Below are 21931 nucleotides of genomic sequence, written 5' to 3'. Positions count from 1 at the left end.
TTCTCTTTCTCTTTCTCTCTGGATAACTTCACGTCCAACTTGACTCCGCACGTGTGTATGAAAGACGCAGTAAATGACTTTTTCTACCGAGTCGCTTTATGCTTCTCGCGGTTTACGATTACACCATGTTCGTAGCCGCGCGTGTGCCCTAATGACCGTGCTTCGGTCCTTTTCCTTCCTCTGTCACACATGCATATTCTATCTCTTTCTTTCTGTCTCTTTCTCTCTCTCTCTTACATATACTTGCTCTCCCCGTTTGAAGCAATCCTAAAAGACGAGCTCGTCGATTCTCCGGTTATATCTTTGGCTTCCTCCTCTTCCTTTCTCCTACCGTGGCCTCCTTCCTTCGGAATAGTTATTACCAATTGTCATTGCAAAAGACGCGGGTGGTAGCTCTCTCAAGTGATTTACAAGCATATCGACCAACCGACCGTAGTACCAAAATGAATCCCTTCGTTTCTCTTCCATGACACAAACATCATTCCACTTAATTATACTGAAATATATTTTTCTTCTTCTTCTTCTTCTTCTTCTTTTGTCTTTTTCCTTTTCGTCTTCTTCGATTTGTAAATTTGAATAAAAATATAAATTACATTTGAAATTTATAGTAAATATAAGTGTGTGTTTACACTTATATGTATAAAATAGAAATATAGAAAGAAAGAAAAAAGAAAATATTAATCGAAACAATAGATCAAGATACACGGAAGGAAGATCGGCCGAAAATAAACCAGTGAAACGATTTAACGAGCAGATCGTAACTAGTGCCGGGGATTCTTTAAAAAGTATTTCATTTTTACGATCAAATCATATTTATACGAGGATCGGACAGATGTATTTTTCGCAAATATCGTCGAGGTAGTTTAAACATTTCCAAAATAATCCTTTTCGATATGATGATAAGACCTATTCAATTTAACTTAATTGCCCAAATTAATCAAACAAGAACAAATCATACAAAAAAGAAAATTACCACACAAATTATTTATATTTAATATTACGTTCAATTTTGTTCCCATAATGTTAGATATAATTGCATTGCATCTGAGAATGGTGCTGCCATCTTTCACAATTGAGAAATACTATTTGCAACGTTCGGTAATATAGGAAACTTTTGTTAAAATATAACATAAAAATAATATTAAATAATAATATTATTGATATATTCTCGGCTATAATTATTATCCCGCCTACAATTTTTCTTATACTCGTCCAAATCGTCTTTATCGATGTAATAACACATAAGACTCGGAATATAATAATCCTCTGGAAGCCCACAAGCTATGAAGCGTTCACGTTCGTCCGGAATATTATTCTCCGTTAAAGTACAATCAAGATCGATATCCTTTCCTTCAAATTTCCACGAATAAGATAGTCCATTTGCATTAAATATTAAAGCTCGTTCTTGAATACGTTTAATTGTATCCTCTTCGCAAACCTAAACGAAAAGCATTTTAATTTTTTGTCGAAAATTATTAACGATTAATTTAATAATCCATTGTTACCATTATAACACAACTCGTTCCAGTAAGAACATTAATAATTCTACAAGGTCGTGGGTTTTTGGTGAGTTTGCCTAACTTATATTTGTCTTCCAACCACCATGGACATTTGTTTAACGGTCGCCAAGTAGTGGAAGGTACGACACAATCGGATATATCCGGTATTGGTCCATGTGGACAATACGGTACTGATACACCGGTAACAGGGTGAATGTAATATTTAATGTTCTTTCGATTATGATCGAACCAATGACTGATATCTTTTCCCGCGTGTGCTATTATAGGTTTTATTACTCGTGTACCTAACCACAATCTACATAAGTCGGTCAGATCGTAAACGTTGTCATTATAAGAAACCCAACAATCGTTTGATTTATTGTGTATCGCTACTTCGCTAGGTAAAAAATATTTTTTATCTTTGATAAAATTCGAGATGGATATTGGATGTTCGTAATCATATGAAATTTTTTGTCTCGGAGGAAAAAATATCGACATTTTTTAAAATATTAAAATGTGATATAATATTTTTTCGTGTTTAAATCGACTATGTTCACTATACTTATAATTTCAAATTACTTGCTTGAAACAAAAAGCAAAGATTTTATTACAACTATTTAGCTATGATACTTTTTAATGTAATCAGATTAAAGTAATCAGATTTTCAAATCTTTATGCATTTCGAACGTACTTATTAATTGAAATTAATTAACAGGAAGTAAAAAGCAATCATTTAAATATTTTAATAAAATAAAAATATAATAATTCTCAATTAAATAGTATATCTATTTATAAATTTGTTTAACCTATTATTACTAACTAATAATATTATTGATATTCTTGACTATAATTAATTATTACTACTTCTTCAATTTTTGTGCCACGTAACAAGTTACTCGCCATTAGCACTTTTAAAATTCTAGCAATTGAATAACTTATGGTTAGTACAAGTATATACTAAAACTGTGGCGCTACCATCTGTAACAGTCGATAATGCAGACCAAGTTATTCAAATATATGGAGTCATTATAAAACTTGAGAATTCCAAGAATATATATATAAAACTTAACGCAATTAAACAGTTCACTTATATTTATTATATATAAAAAATCAATAGCAAAATAATCAATATCAATATTATATTTTACATTATACACAAATATAAAGTTTAATTGGACTTATATTAATTTAAACGATATGCAATATCGATTGCAAGGATCAAATCACAAAAAGATTTTTACGTACAAAGAGACCTATTTTTTTAAATTCTAATTACAGCACTGTTCATGCCATTTTCTCTTCATCTTTCGTAGATGGCGCTTCAGTATAAGAAGAAACTTCTATAGCATATCTATATAACAGAAAAAGCCGAGCGTTAGAGACAGAAGATATTTTCTTCTTTTCGAGTACTCTCGTAATGGTGCCTACCATTTTAGTGAGCTAAGAAAAAGCCTATTTAAAAGTGTAAGGTTCTATGGTTAATACTTGTTTCATTGTGTATATAAAATCGAAAGTTAAAATATTAATACTTTAGTGTTTATTATTTATTTCTTGATATTTAACAAAGTTATATTTATCATAGATACAAGACATTGAATTATTTTATTTTTGTTTTCCTAATATCTGCTTATACTTGTTTAGTTTATTGTTCTAATGATACATATATTATAATGAAAATGAAGAAAAAGAAATCGGTGTAAGGGTGGCGGGGTGGGGGAGGTATAGGGTATCCGGGCCCATATTTACGTTCCTGGTAAGGTTTTGAGATAGAATGTATCTCCTTCTTTGTTGATCTTCCTTCAACAAGAAGAAGGTAAGCACGTCGCTGGCACAGTAGTAGTAATAAACTCATTGGACTAAATCTAGAACAGAAGAAAGAAAAAAAAAAGTCGTAATAATTTATATAAAAGGGTTCTTATAACGCAGTTTACTTGGAAAGTTGTGAATAAATAATAAATGTATTTAGACGAATGAAAAGTCTCTTTTGATTGTGTGGTGCAATGACATAACAAAATCGATCGATTAAAAACGAAAGTTAAAATGTGTTTTATTGGTGAACGAGTTACTCCCGGTCGATAAAGCGATTTTCTCGTGAAATTTCTGGTATCTTAAAAAAAATTTCGAGTCTTTAGGTTGGCTCTACCGTTTGCTTGAAGCCTGAAAGCAGTCACTGCATTGTGGCGATTGAATGGCCGCCTCATCCAGAGTGTGCAGGTTCTGTTTTCCTATAATTAATTTTACGTTGTGTGATTATATTGTACGTGTGTTAAATATTATCAATCTGATTTCATTCGGTAAGTCTTTTATTCCATCTTGATTGTCGTTAAACGAGCCAACCAAAGAATATCAACCATATAAAACAGCTCGATACGTCGATCGCAACGAAACGTGCTCATAAAATTACGGTACCGGTGAATTGTGTTTAACTAAATATTCTTCTACTCCATTTTTACCTCTCCCATAGTTACCCAATCGAATGATTACGTACTTATCGCAAGGGAGCGCGTATTTTTCAAAGCAAGAATGCAAAGTAGCGCGTTATGTTTTCTGATATACACAGTACAGTAGTAGTGTTAGAGACAGTTCATTATGTTCACTCATATAATCATTAGAATACTTCTTTACGTATTCATTAACGACATTTATTAATTCAGGGTTGTTTGTTTAGTTTTTGTTATTTATATTTAAAAAAAAAAAAATGTATATCTTTACATTAATCAGCAATGATAAAAAATATAATTCATTCAGTCAAACTAACATTGATTTTCTTTTGTATCAATTGAGTGATTATTTATTAAAAATTGAAGTACTGCATATCTGTATGTTGTTTTTAGACTTAGCTTTTTATTTTTTTATTATATGATTATACCAATTTCTATGAAATCAATATTATTATTTTTGAAAGTCTGCGGCAAAGAAATCATCAAAAATGTTTGTAAATGTTACTTCGCTCAAATAGTTATAATCTAATGAAGAAAAAAGATGTTCGAAGAACAATTTATTTTTCTAGATTATTTTTCTCAAGCATTTATTTGAATTAAAAATACACATATATATACATATATATATATACATCCTATTTATTTAAAATTAATATCTAATCATATAATAAGTTTGATTATATAATAAATCATGCAGCGTAGTCAAGTGATAACTTGTTTACTAATAATTATTCATATATGAATTATTATGAAACGAGGTCATATCGTTATAATTACATATTACTTATTTGAAGTCAAGCTATTCTCGGTACTAAGCTTTCTAAAATTTAGATATAAATTTATCTTTATAAATTTATTAATATTTAAAAAATTACAATTAAGAAAATTCATTTCCAAATGATTTTTTAGATTTTAAGATTTTGTAATTGTAGAATCATGTTAATAAGCAAATATAAATTAAATGTACAATTCTTACATTCCATTTTTACACAAATATTTTGAAGTATTTCATATTTCAACATTTGTAGATAAGTATTGAAAAAAAAAATATTTCTATAGAAAACATGATATATCACAATTGCAACATATAATATAAATAATTACATTTGGCATGTTTAAAATTATTTACATATTTATTATCCATGTATATTATTATATTTATTCTTATTATAGGATTGTCAACACATAACAGCAAAGACCATAGAACAGCTGTAAATTTGAAATGGAAAAAAGCGCGGACGGGCCATTGTTTCGCGCAGATAGAAATAATGGAGCTGATGAAGGGGCCATTGGAATATCCTGTATCGATGAACGTGTTGCTATCTTAGATGCAGGTGCACAATATGGCAAAGTAATTGATCGTAAAGTTCATGAGCTTAATATACACAGTGATATTTTGCCTCTGGACACACCGGCTATCATTCTTCAAGAAAAAGGATATAAGTAAATGATAATAATTTACTATAGAAAATGAAATCAAGAGAATGTCCTTAAGTACTAAACAAATTTTCAATCGAATTGGTTTGTTGTTTGTTTATAGAGCTATCATTATCTCTGGTGGACCTAGTTCAGTTTATGCAGAAGATGCACCCAGATATGATGCAGATATTTTCCGAATAGGAATTCCCGTATTAGGAATATGTTATGGAATGCAAATGATGAATAAAGAATTCGGGGGTACTATTATAAGAAAATCAGGACGTGAAGATGGTCAATACCCAATTGAAATAGATACCAAGTGCCTTTTGTTCAAGTGTGTATATTTTATATCTGAAAATAACTATTTGAAAAAAAAATATTAAGTATCTACAATATTCGTATACTCATATTTGATATATTATGCATTAGGGGCTTGGAAAAAGAGGAGATGGTATTGCTAACACATGGAGACAGTATAGACAGGATTGCTGACTGTTTTCGTATTACTGCCAAATCATCAAACTTCATTGTAGGCATAGCCAGTGATAAAATGAATTTATATGGAGTGCAATTTCATCCAGAAGTAGATTTAACGCCTAATGGAAAAGTAATGCTGCACAATTTTCTTTATGGAATAGCTGGTCTTACGGGTAATTATACGCTTCGTGATAGGGAAGCACAATGTATTCAATATATCAGACATGCTGTTGATAATAAGAAAGTTTTGGTAAGTAATATGTTTTATTTATGAATTAAAAATATCCATATAGTAGAGTAAGCAAATTATTGAAATTGCTATGTAGCGAATATATATTGAGATCAAATATTTCGAAAGATATTTAAAAGTGATTAAAAATCTAAATGATACATATGCAAAAGTGTAATTGTCAATTGAAATAGAAAAAACGATCATAGTTGTTGGTGAGCGGAGGTGTGGACTCAACGGTATGTGCAGTGCTATTGCATAAGGCACTCAGTAAAGATCAAGTTATCGCGCTGCATATCAATAATGGCTTCATGCGCAAAGGAGAAACACAATTCGTGGAACAGAGTTTGTCCCAATTAGGAATCAGGTTGAGGGTAGTAAATGCTGCACATTGTTTCATGCAAGGCACTACCTCAGTTCCTTTGGATAACATTAATCCAGCCTTGAATGCAAATACCTTAAACAGCAAAGGAATTGTTAGTACAGCTACAACTCCACGAACAAGACTAACAAAACTGTTGTGCGCAACAACCAATCCAGAAGAAAAGCGAAAAATTATTGGGGATGTTTTTGTAAGGGTAGCCAATGAAGCAATTGCAGAATTGGGTTTGAAGCCAGAAGAAGTAATCCTTGGACAGGGCACTCTCAGGCCTGACCTCATAGAGAGTGCGAGTGCCTTGGCAAGTGGTAAAGTCACATTCATACAACTTTATACATCTTTATTAATGTAACATCTATAAAACCAATGAAGATTTTTTAATGATTGATCACAAAAATCAGGTAAAGCTGATGCTATAAAAACACATCATAACGATAGCGACCTTGTGAGAGCACTGAGAGCACAAGGTCATGTAGTTGAACCTTTAAAAGATTTTCATAAGGATGAAGTAAGACAATTGGGATGTGATCTGGGAATACCAGCGTTACTCGTTTCTCGTCATCCATTCCCAGGACCTGGCCTTGCCATTCGCATTCTTTGTGCTGATGAACCGTATATGGACAAAGATTTCTCAGAAACCCAGGTAATAACATCATGTAAAATAAAGAAAACTAATCTGCTCCAATATATACTACATTTGTTTATAAATATCTAATTATTAATCTGACGATATAGGTCATAGTTAAAATAATGGCAGAATATGAACAAATGCTACAGAAAAAGCATGCATTATTAAATCGTGTAGAAGGTGCAACAAATGAAACTGAACGTCAACAACTTCGAAGAGTTTCTAGCCGTCGTCATATTGCTGCAACACTTTTGCCTATTCGTACTGTAGGAGTTCAGGTATGTTAATATTAATTTAAGAAATATTATATCATCTGATATAATAATTAAAGTACATGTGATGCAAAGAATTTATATGTATGTATGTATATGTATATATATGTATATATATATATACAGGGAGATCGTAGATCTTATAGCTATGTAGTAGGATTATCAAGTGAAGAAAGTATCTCAGAAGGAGTGGAATGGGAAGATATGTTATTCCTTGCGAGGTTAATACCACGTGTGTGCCACAATGTAAATCGCGTATGTTATATCTTTGGACCACAGCTTCATCATCCTGTCACAGACATTACACAGACACATCTTACATCTAATGTGATAGCTACCTTAAGACAAGCAGATCATTTAGCAAATCAGGTTTTGGCTGCTAACGGTTGCATGGACGTCATTAATCAGATGCCTATAGTTCTAATTCCTATACATTTCGATCGCGATGCTGCTTCTCGAACGCCTTCGTGTCAGCGTTCAATCGTTATTAGGCCATTCTGTACCAACGATTTTATGACAGGAACTCCTGCTATTCCCGGAAAAGAATTACCAATTCACGTAAAGTATCATATTTTCTTAAATCGATTTTATATATTGTAATACTATCTATAGTATTAAAAATCAAATTTTTTCTTTCAGGTGGTGAAGAAAATGGTGACTGAAATATCTACGGTACCCGGCATTTCACGCGTTCTGTATGATCTAACGCCTAAACCGCCGGGTACTACCGAATGGGAATAGTAAATACTCGTCTCTAACTCACCCCTTTCTATTTTTTCACCACCCCTGCGCGTACCAACTACAAAGTGAAAAATATATTTAAAAAAATATATATATTACAAAAATACGTACGAATTCAAGGTTTATGACTTCTTACCGATTTATATGAAACCTTTGAACAATAATCTTGCGACAAAATGCATTATTGATAATCGTACATTATTATGTTATCTAAGAAATGTTACTGTGTTCGATGAAATTAAAGGTAAGTATTATGTTTGCTTGTAAATACGTTTCTTATTAAGCGCATTGTAAAAACATTAATTTATTAAATTCCGGAAATTTATATTACATCGTTTTTGTTATATTTGAAACAATCGCATCTAATCGGTGGTACCATTAGACTGCTGTTGTATTCGATCTGCATATAACGTTGAACGTGTACCACTGTTTTCCCATATATCCTATGCCAAATGCAACTTCCAGTTTTTGTCGTACATCTAAAAAAAGAAAAAAAAACAAAAAACAATTATGTAGTAAGTTAATGTATTGTGTCCAGAATATTATTTTTATTTAAGTATCAGTTACGAGTAAAATGATGTTTCCTTCTCTTTATTCCCTCTCCTGCGTTTATTTATATATATACATTTTTTTTGCATATAAAAAAACAAATTTATCTTACCTATGCATGGTTTTTAAAAGGATATGTAAGTCTTCAACGCGTTTCTTCTCGGGAAGCATGCTAAGAAATGTTGCAACTGATAAGAAGTCTACTTCGTTCACAGACTTAGATCTAGCAATCCATGTTTGTATCTGTATTTTAATCTATAAACATATGCCTTTCTTTTTATTTTTATTAACGTCTCACTATAATTCTTTATTAACAGCGTGTATATTTAAACATGTTAAAATATTAAACATGTTTAAAAATATTAATATGCTATTAAGCATATAGAAATGTACATTGTTTAGTATAACATTACATATGTCTCTGTAGATTTCTCTGTTAATTTATCATAAATTCTACATAATACGCAACGCAACTCGTAATTTCTTGATATTGATTTTTAAATTAAGTAATGTACGTTACATATATATATGAAATTATTGCAAAATATTTCTATCGTATGAATGTATCCTATAAAATATTATTTGATAAACCAGTATGTCTTTCATTAATGATATACTATTTTTTATAAATTATCAACCGTTACATTTACTTATTACCGCTAAAGTTAAACCATTTTTCTTATACTTTTTGATTTGAAAATATTTTACACAAGTATTATAGAGAATTTAAAGATATATTTTGTTAGTAATTACGATACGTAATATATTTATGGTAAAAACAAGAAGTATTAATTAAAATTAAAATAGATATAGAAATTTAACTTACTTTTTCTATTGGAAGAATGAACAATTTACTGATGATATTGGTCAAGGTCTTTCGATATTTATTTGTAATTTTATCATTTTTTGTAATACTTCGAATATATGCAAATATTATTTCAATTTCGTCTACACTTTCTTCTTTATTATGACCATTATTTATTTCGGTTGATGATGGTCTGACTATATTATCGTCTTTATTATCTAAATTGTTACTGTTTATGTTATCACTTTTTCTAGCTGTTTCTGCTTCATGTGTATTACTGCGCTCCTTAGCTGTAGACTTTTTTAATTTTATATTTTTCTTGCGATTATTTTTGCTGGAAACAACTTTAGAGTATTTGCCATTATTTTTTAATTTAGAAAATAGTTTTGTATCTTTAGGATATTGTAATACATTCCACTGATTATTGGAATTACTGATAGCAGTATTTTTATTAGATAAATTATTTGTATTTTTAACTTGTTTTTCTTTTTTTTTAGCAATGCAATATTCTTGCACATCGTGTTGCATATCTATTGGTAATGCTGCTAAAAAATCAGGATCTACTTGTGAAAATGATACATTTTCTATAGCTGCACTTTGCTTAGCAGATACTTCTGTATTTTTTTGATGATTTATTTGTTCATTTGATATATTTGTACCGCTGGTGGAGCTGTTATTATTTTGATGTTTATTACTTTTATACTCATTAAATATGTCGTTTCGTATATCTTCAGGTAATTCTAACAAAACAGACATATCTAATTCTTGAATTGGTGGTAATTCATTTTTCATGATTTTTCCTGAATTCGGTTTAGTTTGTTTGAAGAATTGTTCTTGACGTGTTTGTGTATTTTTGACTGTTTTATTTTTATTTTTTTTTAATATTGTAGTAATAATCTCAAGTCTGATATTGTCTGGTAATTCATTTAATGTAGATTCGTCTATTTGCTGCGATAACATATAATTTTCAGAAGTATCACTTAAAGATTGAGAAGTATGAGGTAGTACATCGTTCTTTTCTATATTTCGATTAGATACTTTTATAGAAGTCTCTGAAGATTTTAAGTTATTATCTAATGTATTTTCTACTTTAGAATTTTCTTCCTCTTTCTTATTTACTTTCAGGTTATTTATTTCCGTATTAACATTATTTTCTTGATTAATTTGGACTTGTGATTTGGATTTACTATTAGATGAATTTTGTTTTTTCAATTTAGCTTCAAATATCTCTGACCTAATTTCTTCTGGTAATTCAATTAACACACTCTCGTTTATATCTTGGGAGGGTAATAAAATTATTGAACGATTAAATGGAGAAGAAATATCGTTTTTCATTAGAGTATTGCTTGAATCTCTTTTATCGTGATTATTTGGTAAAGTTTCTATGATATCCACTCTTTCTTCTATGTTTTCCGAACGTGAATTACTAGGCTTCGAAAAAATATCATTGTTATTACTAATAGTTATTTTTGAAGATGCTACTGCTTCTTTATTTACAGAACACGTTTCTAAATCATTATTTTCACTATCTCTTTTGTTTGAATTAATATTTATCATTTGAGGTTGTTTAGTTTTATTTACAAAATTCATCAAATTATTATCGTTAAATTTATTTTTCTGTATTTCTAATCTGGAAATTTGAATACCTATTCCTCTCATATCTTGAGGTATTAGATGTAATTGATTCCATATACCAATAATTTCTCTGTAAACGTAAATTGCCCAATAAAATTAAAATTCTTTTTTAATTTTTGATAATTCAATACATTAAGCAAATAAATGATTAAAACGCTTACTTTGTAATAATGGTAAGATCATCGATGGGTGCCATTAGATTTTTTGATTTTGTTATACAATCACAAATTCCATGACCCATAAACTTCATTGTTTCTACAGGTGCTTTTTTAGCTCTTACCATGAGTTTTAATGTAATACACCTTCCCTTTGCATTAATCTTTTTTAATCTGCTATGTACTTCAATGCATAACTTTTTTAAAAAATCTACCGCTTCGCCATTATCTTCGAACCTAATGCCATAATTGACTTCCGCTGATACAGATTTTCTTACATGTTCTAAATTCAACTTCGTTTTATCGATACCTCGACACATATCATACAATAACTCTCCCATTTTTTTCCCAAAATCTTTTTGTAGTGTTCGTAAAGATAACGATCTCAATTCTACACAAGTATTAATATTTATCTTATGTAACTTTTTTGCAGTTGTATATCCGACTCCTATTGTAATAGATAATTTAATAGATATGAATTAGATAATTACATTTTAATGATTTTAGGAATAATAATAATAATAATATTTCATTACCTGGTAAATCTTGAACACTTAATGGGTCAATATATGAAAAAACATTATTATCTTCGATATAAAATTGTCCATCGGGTTTAGCTTTTTTCGTTGCTAATCTTGCTCTTAATTTATTGCTGCCAAATCCTGCCGATACTGGACAATTTGTGGTTTGCCTAATTTCATTTCTTATGATTGTTGCAAACTCCATAGGCATCAAATGTGATTCTTCCAGTATTTTAGTACAATTTACATACATTTCATCACAACTTACTGCTTCGATATCTAATGTATATGATGCTACTATATTGTACAAACTATATGATACTTTCTTATAATCTTCAAAATCATATTTTATTGTATGTAACTCGGGACATATTTTTAATGCTGCACCCAAAAACATTCCATTCTTTACACCTGCTTTTCTTGCTTCATACGAACATGATGCAATTTCAGAAAAAGAACCATATTCTTCTTCATCTTGATCATTATCATTTACGTTGTTCAATTCAGTATTAATACTTTTATTCCCTTTAGCATGTGCCACTGCAACAGGTAATCCTCTTAAATTTGGTCTATTTCTAAGACCTACAGAAACAAAGAAGCAATCCATGTCTATGTGCATTATGACGGGTCCTTTTTTTACTATTGTATTTTGTTTTTCTTGAGGAGTAAACATTTCATCTTCTGTTAAGTATGAATTATTAGAATGTTGAGAATTTTGTTTTGATTCTTTCATTTTTTTCAATCGTTCTAAACCAGGAAATTTTCCATCACTCTTGTCTCTTAATTCATTAATGTAATCTTTAAACGTTGCACCCATAGTAGCAATGTGATGTAATCGCGAATTGTTATAAAATTCTGATATGAATTCCGAATTTTTAGATGAAAGTGCTGTTCCTTTTGTTTTTGTAAGATTCGTAGAATTGTTAATATCTTGATTGAAATCTTTACTAGTAGAAGCTGCAATATTTACTACAGCAGATGGTTCAACGATACTTTGCATCATATTATTGTTATCGTTTATTGTGTTATTTACATTATCTTTTTTATTGTTTACTTTAAAATTTAATTGTGGTTGGCTACCAGTACAATTAGTAAGGAGCAAATAATTTTCATAATTTAAAACCTTCCCAGCTTTGATGCTATCTATTATCCATTCAGGCTTACAAATAGGTATTGGACATTGAGCTTTTCTATGGAGTACAATTTTAGAATATGGTAAGTTGGATGCAATTATATGGGTTGTAATTTTGGGTCGCATGTAATGATGGTACGTTCCTCCATGTTCCATCATTAATTGTCTTAGTTCATCTGCTGTTGGATCGGTATAGCCATTAACAAATATAGATATTCCTTTAAATAAATTCGATGGGTCTTTATATTCTTTTTGTGCTTCTTCATGAAATTGTTCTTCCAATTTTGTTTTCTTAGCTTCCATATAACCACCCTAAAAGCAAATCATTACTTTCATTTAAATATATCAATGCACATATCATAAAATCATCATGATTTTTATTAATATATATATAAATTATAAATTTAACTTTATGTTACGAATTTAATGGAAAGTTGGTTAGCGGTAAGGCAATGGTAAGGACATGCAAAAATGAAAGACGTAAAGAGATGCTGGTATTAGAGAAAATAACTTTATGGCAAAGAGAAAGGGCAAGGGAAGATTCAGTAAAGGCAGTAATGAAGCCAAGTGGACAGGAAAATATGTTAGGAAGAAAAAACGGACTTTACAGGAGAAATATGACAAGAGTTTGGAAGGCAATACGTTACTACGTTGTAGGATATAAATATAAAAGATATTCCTGAAGTTTGTATTAAATTATTATGTAAAACCAAGTCCATTTACTGAGCAAACAAACTATAAATTAAAATAAATATCTACAAACTTAATTCTAATATAAAAAAAATAAATGCTTGCATACCCAATCTTCAAAACCATTATCATTCCAATTTCTGTTCTTTCTCCTTACTGCCATTTTAATATCAAAATTAAATAAATATTAAAAACAACTATACATTAATTTAAATTTTTGTATATAATTTATTTAATTGACTACTATATTAATAAAACGACATTATGCACATTTTTTTATACAAAATATCACATAACCTAAAAACAAAATTGTATCTTATTAAATGTATGCTTCATTTTATTTATCTTCCGTTCCGGTTATCCAATGTTAAAATATAAACCATAGAAAAATGCAGATTAAAGTTTGATTTAAAGTAGTTTATTTTAAAGTATCTATAAATAAAATAATGCTCTTCATTTTAATCTTATCTTCATTGTTGATAACAGAGTAAACATCAACCATATCAAGTAAAACTAGGTAAAACTAAAATGGCCATGTATATATTCATACACATTATATAAATAGGGTGAGTTAAAAAGGTTTGATCCTCAACAGAAAAAATTATTTTTTTTTGTAATTAAAAATAAATTTGATCGAATTTGAAGATCGAAACATTTCAAAGAAAACAAAGGGAAAAATTTCATATGCATTTTTATATACCAGTTTGTTTCAGATTGAAAAATAAATCTTTGATAGTTTAAAATTTAATTTTTTACAGTTTTATAGTTTTCCAGTGTTAGGCTCAAAACTTTTCAACCCTCCTATGTATATTTTTTCTATTTTTTTTTTTTTATTAAACTATAATAAATTTAATTTTTTAATTGATATAAAATGAACTGATCTACAATTGTGTAGAATTAAAAAAAACAGTATCCTGTCAATTTGGGTCTTTCTTTATTAGAGGAAAAGTAAAAACTATGTACACTTGCTGATTATTAAAGAATTTACTTCTGAAATAGCATACAAAACTGGTAATATATTGTTTGTACTTACTGACTTACATATTTTTATATTTTTTTACTTTGTTACTATACATCTTTAATTTATCCTAGATTATTCATTAAAAAAAAAAAACCAACAATATAATAAAATATAAAATTTGTATTTCCCATAAATAAAAATAAATGATTTATTATAAACATCAAAAAATAACAAATATATCTTCTTCTTCTTCTTCTTTCTTTAGTTTAGGCAAATTGCCTGTTCCTTAACGACGTTTTTCTGCCTATTGCACTGTTAAATTGTCGCACCATCGTTTTCGTGGGCGCCCCGTGCTTCTGCGGCCTGCCGGTGACTTATCCCGTGCAATTCTGACAATTCTTCTGTTGTCCATTCTATTGATGTGTTCGTTCCATTCTTTTTTCCTTTTTAGTATCCATTCGTTGATATTTTCCACTTTGCATGTTCTTCTTATATCTTCGCTTCTCTCTCGATCCAGCAGTGTTTTTCCAACTATTCTGCGAAGCACTCTCATTTCGGTTGTCTCTAGTAACTGTTTCGTTTTCGCCGTGTCTGGTCGAGTTTCTGCGGTATGTGACATAATAGGTCTTACCATTGCCTTGTAAATTCTTGCTTTGGTCTCTATGTCAATGTTTTTGTTTCGCCATATTGTGTCATTCAAACAACCCGCTATTCTGGATGCCTTCATTGTCTGTTCTCTTACCTCTGCTTCAACATCACCATATCCTGAGATTTCTATTCCTAGGTATTTAAATCTCATTTCCTGCTGAATAACCTTCCCTTCAATTTCCAGTTTGCATCTTAACGGTGTCTTTGATGTTGTCATGCATTTTGTTTTCTGGGCCGATATTTTCATTTTGAATGATTTGGCTATGCAGTTAAATCAGTGTAGTAAACGTTGTAGATCATCCTCATTTTCGGCCACTAATACAGCGTCATCAGCATAGCATAGGATGGTTATTTCTTCACTGCCCATTTTATATCCTTTTAGCAGTCTTACGTTTCTTATTATTTCGTCCATAATGATGTTAAAAAGCAGGGGACTTAGGGAATCCCCTTGTCGGATACCACGATCTGCATCAATCGGTTCAGTCAAGACGCCATTTATCTTTGCTTGGATTTTATTGTTTCTATAGATGTCCTCTATGGTCTTGATAAGATTGTTCGGAATTTGCCGGTTATAAAGGAGGTGTATAACATCCTTTAACTGCACTCGGTCGAATGCCTTTTCCAAATCAATGAAACACATATATGCTGGTCTGTTGTATTCAATTGATTTTTCTGTTATTTGTCTTATGATGAAGACCGCGTCTGTGCACGATCTGCCTGATCTGAATCCTTGTTGTTCGTATTCTAGATTTGTTAAGCTGTTAATTTTATTCGTTATAATCTTTGTTGTTAGTTTTAATGAAGTGTTTAAAAGGTTTATTCCCCTGTAGTTTGTAGGCAGCTGTTTGTCTCCTTTTTTAAACATAACTATAGTTGTGCTAGTACGCCATTCGTCAGGTATTTTGTGTTGGTTTAGTATTTTTTGGATTAGTAATGTTAGTTGTTGTGTGAGACGTTGGCCACCATATTTTATTAACTCGTTTTGGATGCCATCTTGCCCTGAGCTCTTCCTATTCTTTAGTCTTTGGATAGCTGTTTCTACATCACTGGGCTCAAGTTGTATGTCGCTTCTGGTTATTATTTCTGGCGTATTTAGTTCCGTTTGAGGTTCTTCTGATTTATAGAGCTCTGTTAGATAGTTAACCCAATTTTCTTTTGTGATCTGGTTTGTTTCTATCATTTCATTGACCTCCTTTCTTTGGTTTCTAATAAATCGCCAGATTTGTTTTTGGAGTCCATAGAAGTCACTCTCCATTCTTTTCGAAAAAATCTCCCAATAATTTTGCTTTGTTTGCCTTACTAATGTCCCTGTTTGATTCCGGATTCGTCTATACATTTCGTATGACTCAGGCGTTCTTAATGTCCTATAGTTAAGGTATGCCATTTTCTTTTTTTTGCATATTTCCTTAATCTCTGGGCGGAACCAAGGAGTCTTGATCATTCTAGCCCGGTTTTTTACAGTTCGTGTTCCCAGGGCTTCGTATGCAGCTTCTAAAATGTTGGTTCTTAGTTTCTTCCAGGCTATGTTTATGTTATCTTCTTCTTTTATTGGGTCTTTTTCGATTTTTTCTTTCAACCTGTTCTCGTATAGTTGTTTGGTTGGTAAGTTCCATAGTGACTCGATGTTTATTTTCAATTCTTGAGTTGCTCGTGCAAGATTCCTTTGGGGTTTAAACTTCATTCTTATTTTTGCTAATAGCAGGCTATGATCGCTTCCTACATTCGCGGAGTTTAATGTCCTAACATCTAATATTTGGTTTGGTTGGACGTATCTGTTAGTAACAATGTAATCAATTGTAGACCTGAAGCCTCTGGTGTTGCTGTATGTAAATTTATATTGTTCCTTATGATTGTAAAATGTATTATTAATCCTTAGCTCGTTAAATGTGCATAGCTGTGTCATTAGTTCTCCATTGTCATTTAACACGTTTTCGTTGAACCTTTGTTTTATTCCAGGTATTATTTCATTTCCGATGCGAGCGTTGAAATCTCCAAGGATTATCATTTGTTGGTTACTTGGTAATGATCCGACTAAATTTTGTAGTTGGTCGTAGAAGGCTTCTCTTTCTTCTTTCGGTTTATTATCCTCGGGTGCATAGATTGATACTACATTTAATTTTTGGCTTTCCGCTTCCATTTTTATAAGCAAGATACGTGAAGATATATAATTGCATTCTCTTATGTTATTCTGATATTTTTTCGATATTGCGATGGCTACCCCTTCTTTTGCCCTGGTTTGTTTTTCGACTCCACTATAGATCACCAGGTAGTCGTCGTATTGTATTTGCCCTTTGCCTTTCTTTTTTGTTTCTTGTAAGGCGCAAATATCGATGTTGTTGTCCTTTATTTCCTTCAGGGTTTCCTGGTCTTTATTGTTAAATGATTTTATGTTCCAGGTAGCCAAGCGCAATATATGTTTTTTTTTCCATCTCTTAGTCCTCTTACTTGCATGGGTCGTCATCGTTAAATCCGTCCTGTTCCGAGGCAAAATTTTGTTACTTTGAGCAGATTTCCTTTTTTACGTTGGGTAGGGAGCTAGCCTGACCCAACAACCTTCCTCCTTTTCCCGGGCTTAGGACCGGCAACATGATCGCTGATTAACAAATATATATTAAGTAATATTGTAATGAATATACAGAACCGTACCAGACTGGCTCAATTGCAAAGAATGTTTAAAGAATGTATTGTCTCATTGATTAGTTATAATGAAAGACCAAGTAACTTACTCTATATTTATGTTCCAATTTAAAAAATATAAAAAATATTGTGTTCACATACAGCCAAAAAATTACAAAATGTTTTAACATGTTTAAATGTTATGGTTAAAATATATTAATTATGATGATAAATCAAAACAATTAGTATTGAAAAAAAGATAAATTCGTTGTAAATACGCATATATCTATAAAAAGACAATTGTACGTATATAAAAAAATTGTTATATGCTTAGTCGTTAATAAAATCTCAGTTTCAATATCAATGAATTATTTTCAAAAATTAATTTACGGATACTAGATAAATAAGACATAAACATATAATTTCATCTATATGTTAATAGTATACATACGCTTTGTGCAAGGTATGCAAGTTACCTTTTGCATAACAAAAATATTAATATGAGAAATAATTTTTGCTGTCTCATTATGATCTTTGCATAGGATAATATATTATATAAAAAATCCTAATCATGAAAAATATGTTTTGTAAGTTTTGTTCATTTGTTCTAAGAATATAAACGTTAAGACCGTATGAGGACCCAAACGTGCATAATACGGAAAGAAACCTTTCCAAAGCGCCAATGGTCCTTCATTACGAATAATTTTTCCAAGAACATCCAATGCTCCAGTATATTCTGGCTTTCCATCAATAGTTTTCATATTTTGGATCCTAACAGAAGAAAGCATATAATCACAGCCATAACTTGTAAATAAAACATATATTTAAAATATAGTTTAATATATTACCTTGTTTTAGCAATATCTACAGGCATAGATGCAATAGTTGTAATTATTCCAGATATCATGGAGGATGCAAAATGCAATGTGATATTTTCTTTGAAATAACCTGTTTTAGAACAAATTTTTACAAATTAAAATATACTATTGATATTTAACTAAGTAAACTATAGTTATATATTTTTAAAATATACCTGTATCAAGTAATACTTGTTTTGCCTGTGAGTATGAAGCTAGTTGAGCTGCATTTACAACCATTGCACGTCCCACAGTTGGAATTGCACCTCGCCACAATGTAAGCAATCCTTCTTCTTTAATTATACGGAATAATGCATCGAACACATTTTTGTAATTGCGTCTTTGAGCTGAAAATATTTAGTATATTAAGAAGATTATAATATTAAAACTGATTACATCAAATTATTAAAAAACAATGATTTACCAAGTGGCAGTCTACCATCAGCAGTCATTCGTATTAATGCTACTTCTGTAGGTGTACCTACAAATGAACCAAAACCACCAGCAATCATTCCTAATGCTGCTTTTACGATAAATATTGGTTGGCCATCTTTCCTAAATATATTATGATAATAAATATATTATAGTTAGTTAAATTAACATAATAATATATATATATTTATTTTAATAATTCATTTACTTACGAGGCTCTTTCAAAAAGCCAATTATATATTCCTAGCCTAGTAGTTGTATATGTTGCTTGTCTTAATAACCCTGCAGATAGGCCATTATAAAAAGCGAAGAAACCTTCATTTTTAATTATATTAGATACCACAGTAAGCGTAGAAGTCTTTTGTCCACTTAATTGCATTCGATTCTTTATTAGATCTAATGGTTGTACGAAGACTGTTGCACTCATTCTATAATTATACATAGAAAACATTTGTCATTGTTTTTAATGGTTTTTTATTTTATGTCTAAATTATAATTTTTTACATATTTTTATTAAGTTAAAAATAAAAAAGAAAATGGAAAGAAAACTGCTAGAAAAGAATAATTTCTATTTAATTAATTGCAAATATAAATTATACTTATATACATATGTTTTATTTAAATCTGTTATTCATAATTATTCAAAAAAAGAAATGTAAAATATTTCTTAATCTTTTAAACATTCAAGAAGTATTAACTAGTTGAAATTTCCAAGGTTAAGTATCTTTTATTAATAGTCAGACATTGTGAAATATAGGGCAAATAAAATGTATAAATTCTTTAGCGTCATTTAATAATATTAATTCGTGCTATGAAGAGTTAAAAATAAGTTTGGTAGCGAACGTAAGTAATAATTAACCGTTTGACCTCTAAATACCGCCGACTTTTTAAATATTTCAATTACTGCTGGAGGCAGAAAACGAAAGAAAAATTTTGTTCTCTTTTAAATATAAGATATACATACATATATAAATGTAAAATATTATAATAAATTATAGAATATGAAGTATTTTAAATAATTTGAGTAAGTAATAAAATATATTAGTAAAACAAATAATCAAATACAAACCCAGAAAGACCTCCGATGGCGAATTTGGCACTATTTGGTATAGGTTTTTCCTCACTCATTTTAATTTTTTTATTTGTCTCTTCAAATATTGTTAATTGTATTTAAAAAATAAAAATCTATATATTGAATGAACGATTTATTTTTCAGAAAATTAACTTCGAACCACATTAAGATTTTTAAAAACGATATGCGTATTTGCCCTTTTTGCGATCAATTATGATTAATATATTTTAAAAGGAAGAAAAAAAAATATTATGTGGCCATTTTCGAGGTGACTACAATTTTCGGCCTGCCTTAATGACATCTAACAAAAACGGTAGAATCTGCTGGACTGTGAGCAGCTATCAGAATATATTCAAGCTATTTTCCATATTTTATCTGACCATGTAAATTATAGATATTTTTTGTACACCTGACGCCATCTACTAGATACATTCAACACAGCTACAAACTCCTTAGATAAAGAAGTTTAAATATTAATAATTAAAATAAAACTGATTGTGAGAGAGAGAGAGAAAGAGAGAGAATCGAATATTACTAATAAAATTTAATATAATTTCTGTTATGATTTATAAAGTATAATTTTATTATAAACGTAACTGTGTGTATTTTATTACTCTCTCTTGTTACGGGTTTCAGTCGCTTCTTTACGAACACATCACACTTATCCAATACTACTAAAGAGGTCATGTATGTTTATTGCCATTCTGGAGTCAACAGCATACAATTTTTTATTTTTCTAAACATGCCACCCATCCTAACTTTATTTAAACTAACTATCATATGTATCATATTTTATTATTATCTTTTAACCTTACTATTTACGATATTATGTATACCAAAATAACTAATCAGCATGGTTGTTTAGTTTTTGTACGATAACAAATTATTAATATTAATATTTTTAATTTAACAGTTGATAGAATATCACTAACATAAAACATGTAAATAATTTACTACATTATAATCGGGTCACATTTGTACAACCGAATGAATATTTTCTTTTACCGTTTGTTTCAACGAATTATTGGTAATTTATTAAAGTTTAATTTAACTGATTTTATACTTCAAAAATAAAATTGACATAAATGATATAAAAGGGGAGGGAACGTAAAATGTATTATGTATAATTAATTTACGTGTTATACGCATGCTCTGTAGTCGTGAACTTTTCAATCATTTTCGCTAAAAACTATTATCGCGCGATTTCTAAAAACATCTTTATTGTTCTTAAGTAAATAAGAAATTAGAATATTATTTTTGTTCATTCGTCTTTTTTTTCGAAATTTAAAATTTAAATATATAAAAGGGAAATATTATACAATTTCTGTATTACTCTTGTGATTTATTTATGCAATAATTCGTAATGCGTTTACAGAACAAAGGAATCAATTATATGATGCACACTGTACAATCAGCATCCAAGAATATTTACAATATACATAAACGTTTCGTAATAGAGATAAGCTAGACTTAGTTTATTTCGTGAGTCGCCATAATTACTTTTATAATCGCATCAATTAAATCAACTAATAAAGTATATTGAATTGTGAGAACCCTAAATGAATAGTATAGATGTATTCATTTTTTAAAAGAAGTTTTGCAAAATTATAGGCACGCGAAGAAGGGAACTACGTAGTGTTACAACGTGTATATATATATATGTTTTTAAAAAATATGTATTATATATTTTCAAACCGCGAAATTCCAAGTTGCGGTAGATTTAAGAAATTTATTTATTACCAACGATATATTATAATAAATACATTTCCATAT

General features: G+C 29.8%; 4 protein-coding genes across 4 annotated transcripts; 1 reads left to right on the top strand and 3 right to left on the bottom strand.

Annotated features, from left to right (window-relative positions):
* Positions 1-969: 969 nt before the first annotated feature.
* Positions 970-3946, bottom strand: LOC122515729 (cytochrome b5 domain-containing protein 1). The gene is made up of 3 exons (XM_043633178.1): positions 3942-3946; positions 1506-1974; positions 970-1438 (listed from the first exon to the last, which is right to left on the bottom strand). Exons 1-3 carry the CDS (start codon positions 3944-3946, stop codon positions 1142-1144), a joined length of 771 nt encoding a protein of 256 aa, XP_043489113.1. The 3' UTR covers positions 970-1141.
* Positions 2827-8410, top strand: LOC122520451 (GMP synthase [glutamine-hydrolyzing]). The gene is made up of 9 exons (XM_043640518.1): positions 2827-2963; positions 5114-5383; positions 5481-5693; positions 5789-6086; positions 6275-6752; positions 6846-7087; positions 7180-7350; positions 7471-7902; positions 7984-8410. The coding sequence occupies exons 2-9, from the start codon at positions 5163-5165 to the stop codon at positions 8083-8085; spliced, it is 2157 nt and encodes a 718-aa protein (XP_043496453.1). The 5' UTR covers positions 2827-2963; positions 5114-5162; the 3' UTR covers positions 8086-8410.
* Positions 8374-13807, bottom strand: LOC122520444 (DNA repair protein Rev1). Its single transcript, XM_043640513.1, has 6 exons — positions 13682-13807; positions 11766-13194; positions 11236-11677; positions 9461-11144; positions 8747-8889; positions 8374-8564 (listed from the first exon to the last, which is right to left on the bottom strand). The coding sequence occupies exons 1-6, from the start codon at positions 13733-13735 to the stop codon at positions 8408-8410; spliced, it is 3909 nt and encodes a 1302-aa protein (XP_043496448.1). The 5' UTR covers positions 13736-13807; the 3' UTR covers positions 8374-8407.
* A 4390-nt stretch (positions 13808-18197) lies between these two features.
* Positions 18198-20559, bottom strand: LOC122520429 (mitochondrial 2-oxoglutarate/malate carrier protein-like). The gene is made up of 6 exons (XM_043640510.1): positions 20156-20559; positions 19299-19514; positions 19079-19209; positions 18831-19001; positions 18646-18745; positions 18198-18568 (listed from the first exon to the last, which is right to left on the bottom strand). The coding sequence occupies exons 1-6, from the start codon at positions 20212-20214 to the stop codon at positions 18367-18369; spliced, it is 879 nt and encodes a 292-aa protein (XP_043496445.1). The 5' UTR covers positions 20215-20559; the 3' UTR covers positions 18198-18366.
* Positions 20560-21931: the final 1372 nt, after the last annotated feature.

Source organism: Polistes fuscatus, unplaced genomic scaffold (genome assembly GCF_010416935.1).
Source record: "Polistes fuscatus isolate 324 unplaced genomic scaffold, CU_Pfus_HIC Scaffold1, whole genome shotgun sequence".
Lineage (NCBI taxonomy): Eukaryota > Metazoa > Arthropoda > Insecta > Hymenoptera > Vespidae > Polistes > Polistes fuscatus.
Note: the sequence above shows the minus strand (reverse complement) of the source record. Positions and strands in the feature narration are given on the sequence as shown.

Coding starts and splice junctions, on each gene's coding strand:
- LOC122515729 (XM_043633178.1), bottom strand. Junction 1,439..1,505: donor GAACGAGTTGTGTTATAATG/GTAACAATGGAT, acceptor CTTTTCGTTTAG/GTTTGCGAAGAGGATACAAT.
- LOC122520444 (XM_043640513.1), bottom strand. CDS start 13,735: ATGGCAGTAAGGAGAAAGAACAGAAATTGGAATGATAATGGTTTTGAA. Junction 11,145..11,235: donor GATCTTACCATTATTACAAA/GTAAGCGTTTTA, acceptor TTACGTTTACAG/AGAAATTATTGGTATATGGA. Junction 8,890..9,460: donor TCATTCTTCCAATAGAAAAA/GTAAGTTAAATT, acceptor ATATGTTTATAG/ATTAAAATACAGATACAAAC.
- LOC122520429 (XM_043640510.1), bottom strand. CDS start 20,214: ATGAGTGAGGAAAAACCTATACCAAATAGTGCCAAATTCGCCATCGGA. Junction 19,515..20,155: donor GCCATCGGAGGTCTTTCTGG/GTTTGTATTTGA, acceptor GTATAATTATAG/AATGAGTGCAACAGTCTTCG. Junction 18,746..18,830: donor ACAAGTATTACTTGATACAG/GTATATTTTAAA, acceptor GTTCTAAAACAG/GTTATTTCAAAGAAAATATC.
- LOC122520451 (XM_043640518.1), top strand. CDS start 5,163: ATGGAAAAAAGCGCGGACGGGCCATTGTTTCGCGCAGATAGAAATAAT. Junction 5,384..5,480: donor CTTCAAGAAAAAGGATATAA/GTAAATGATAAT, acceptor GTTTGTTTATAG/AGCTATCATTATCTCTGGTG. Junction 7,088..7,179: donor AAGATTTCTCAGAAACCCAG/GTAATAACATCA, acceptor CTGACGATATAG/GTCATAGTTAAAATAATGGC.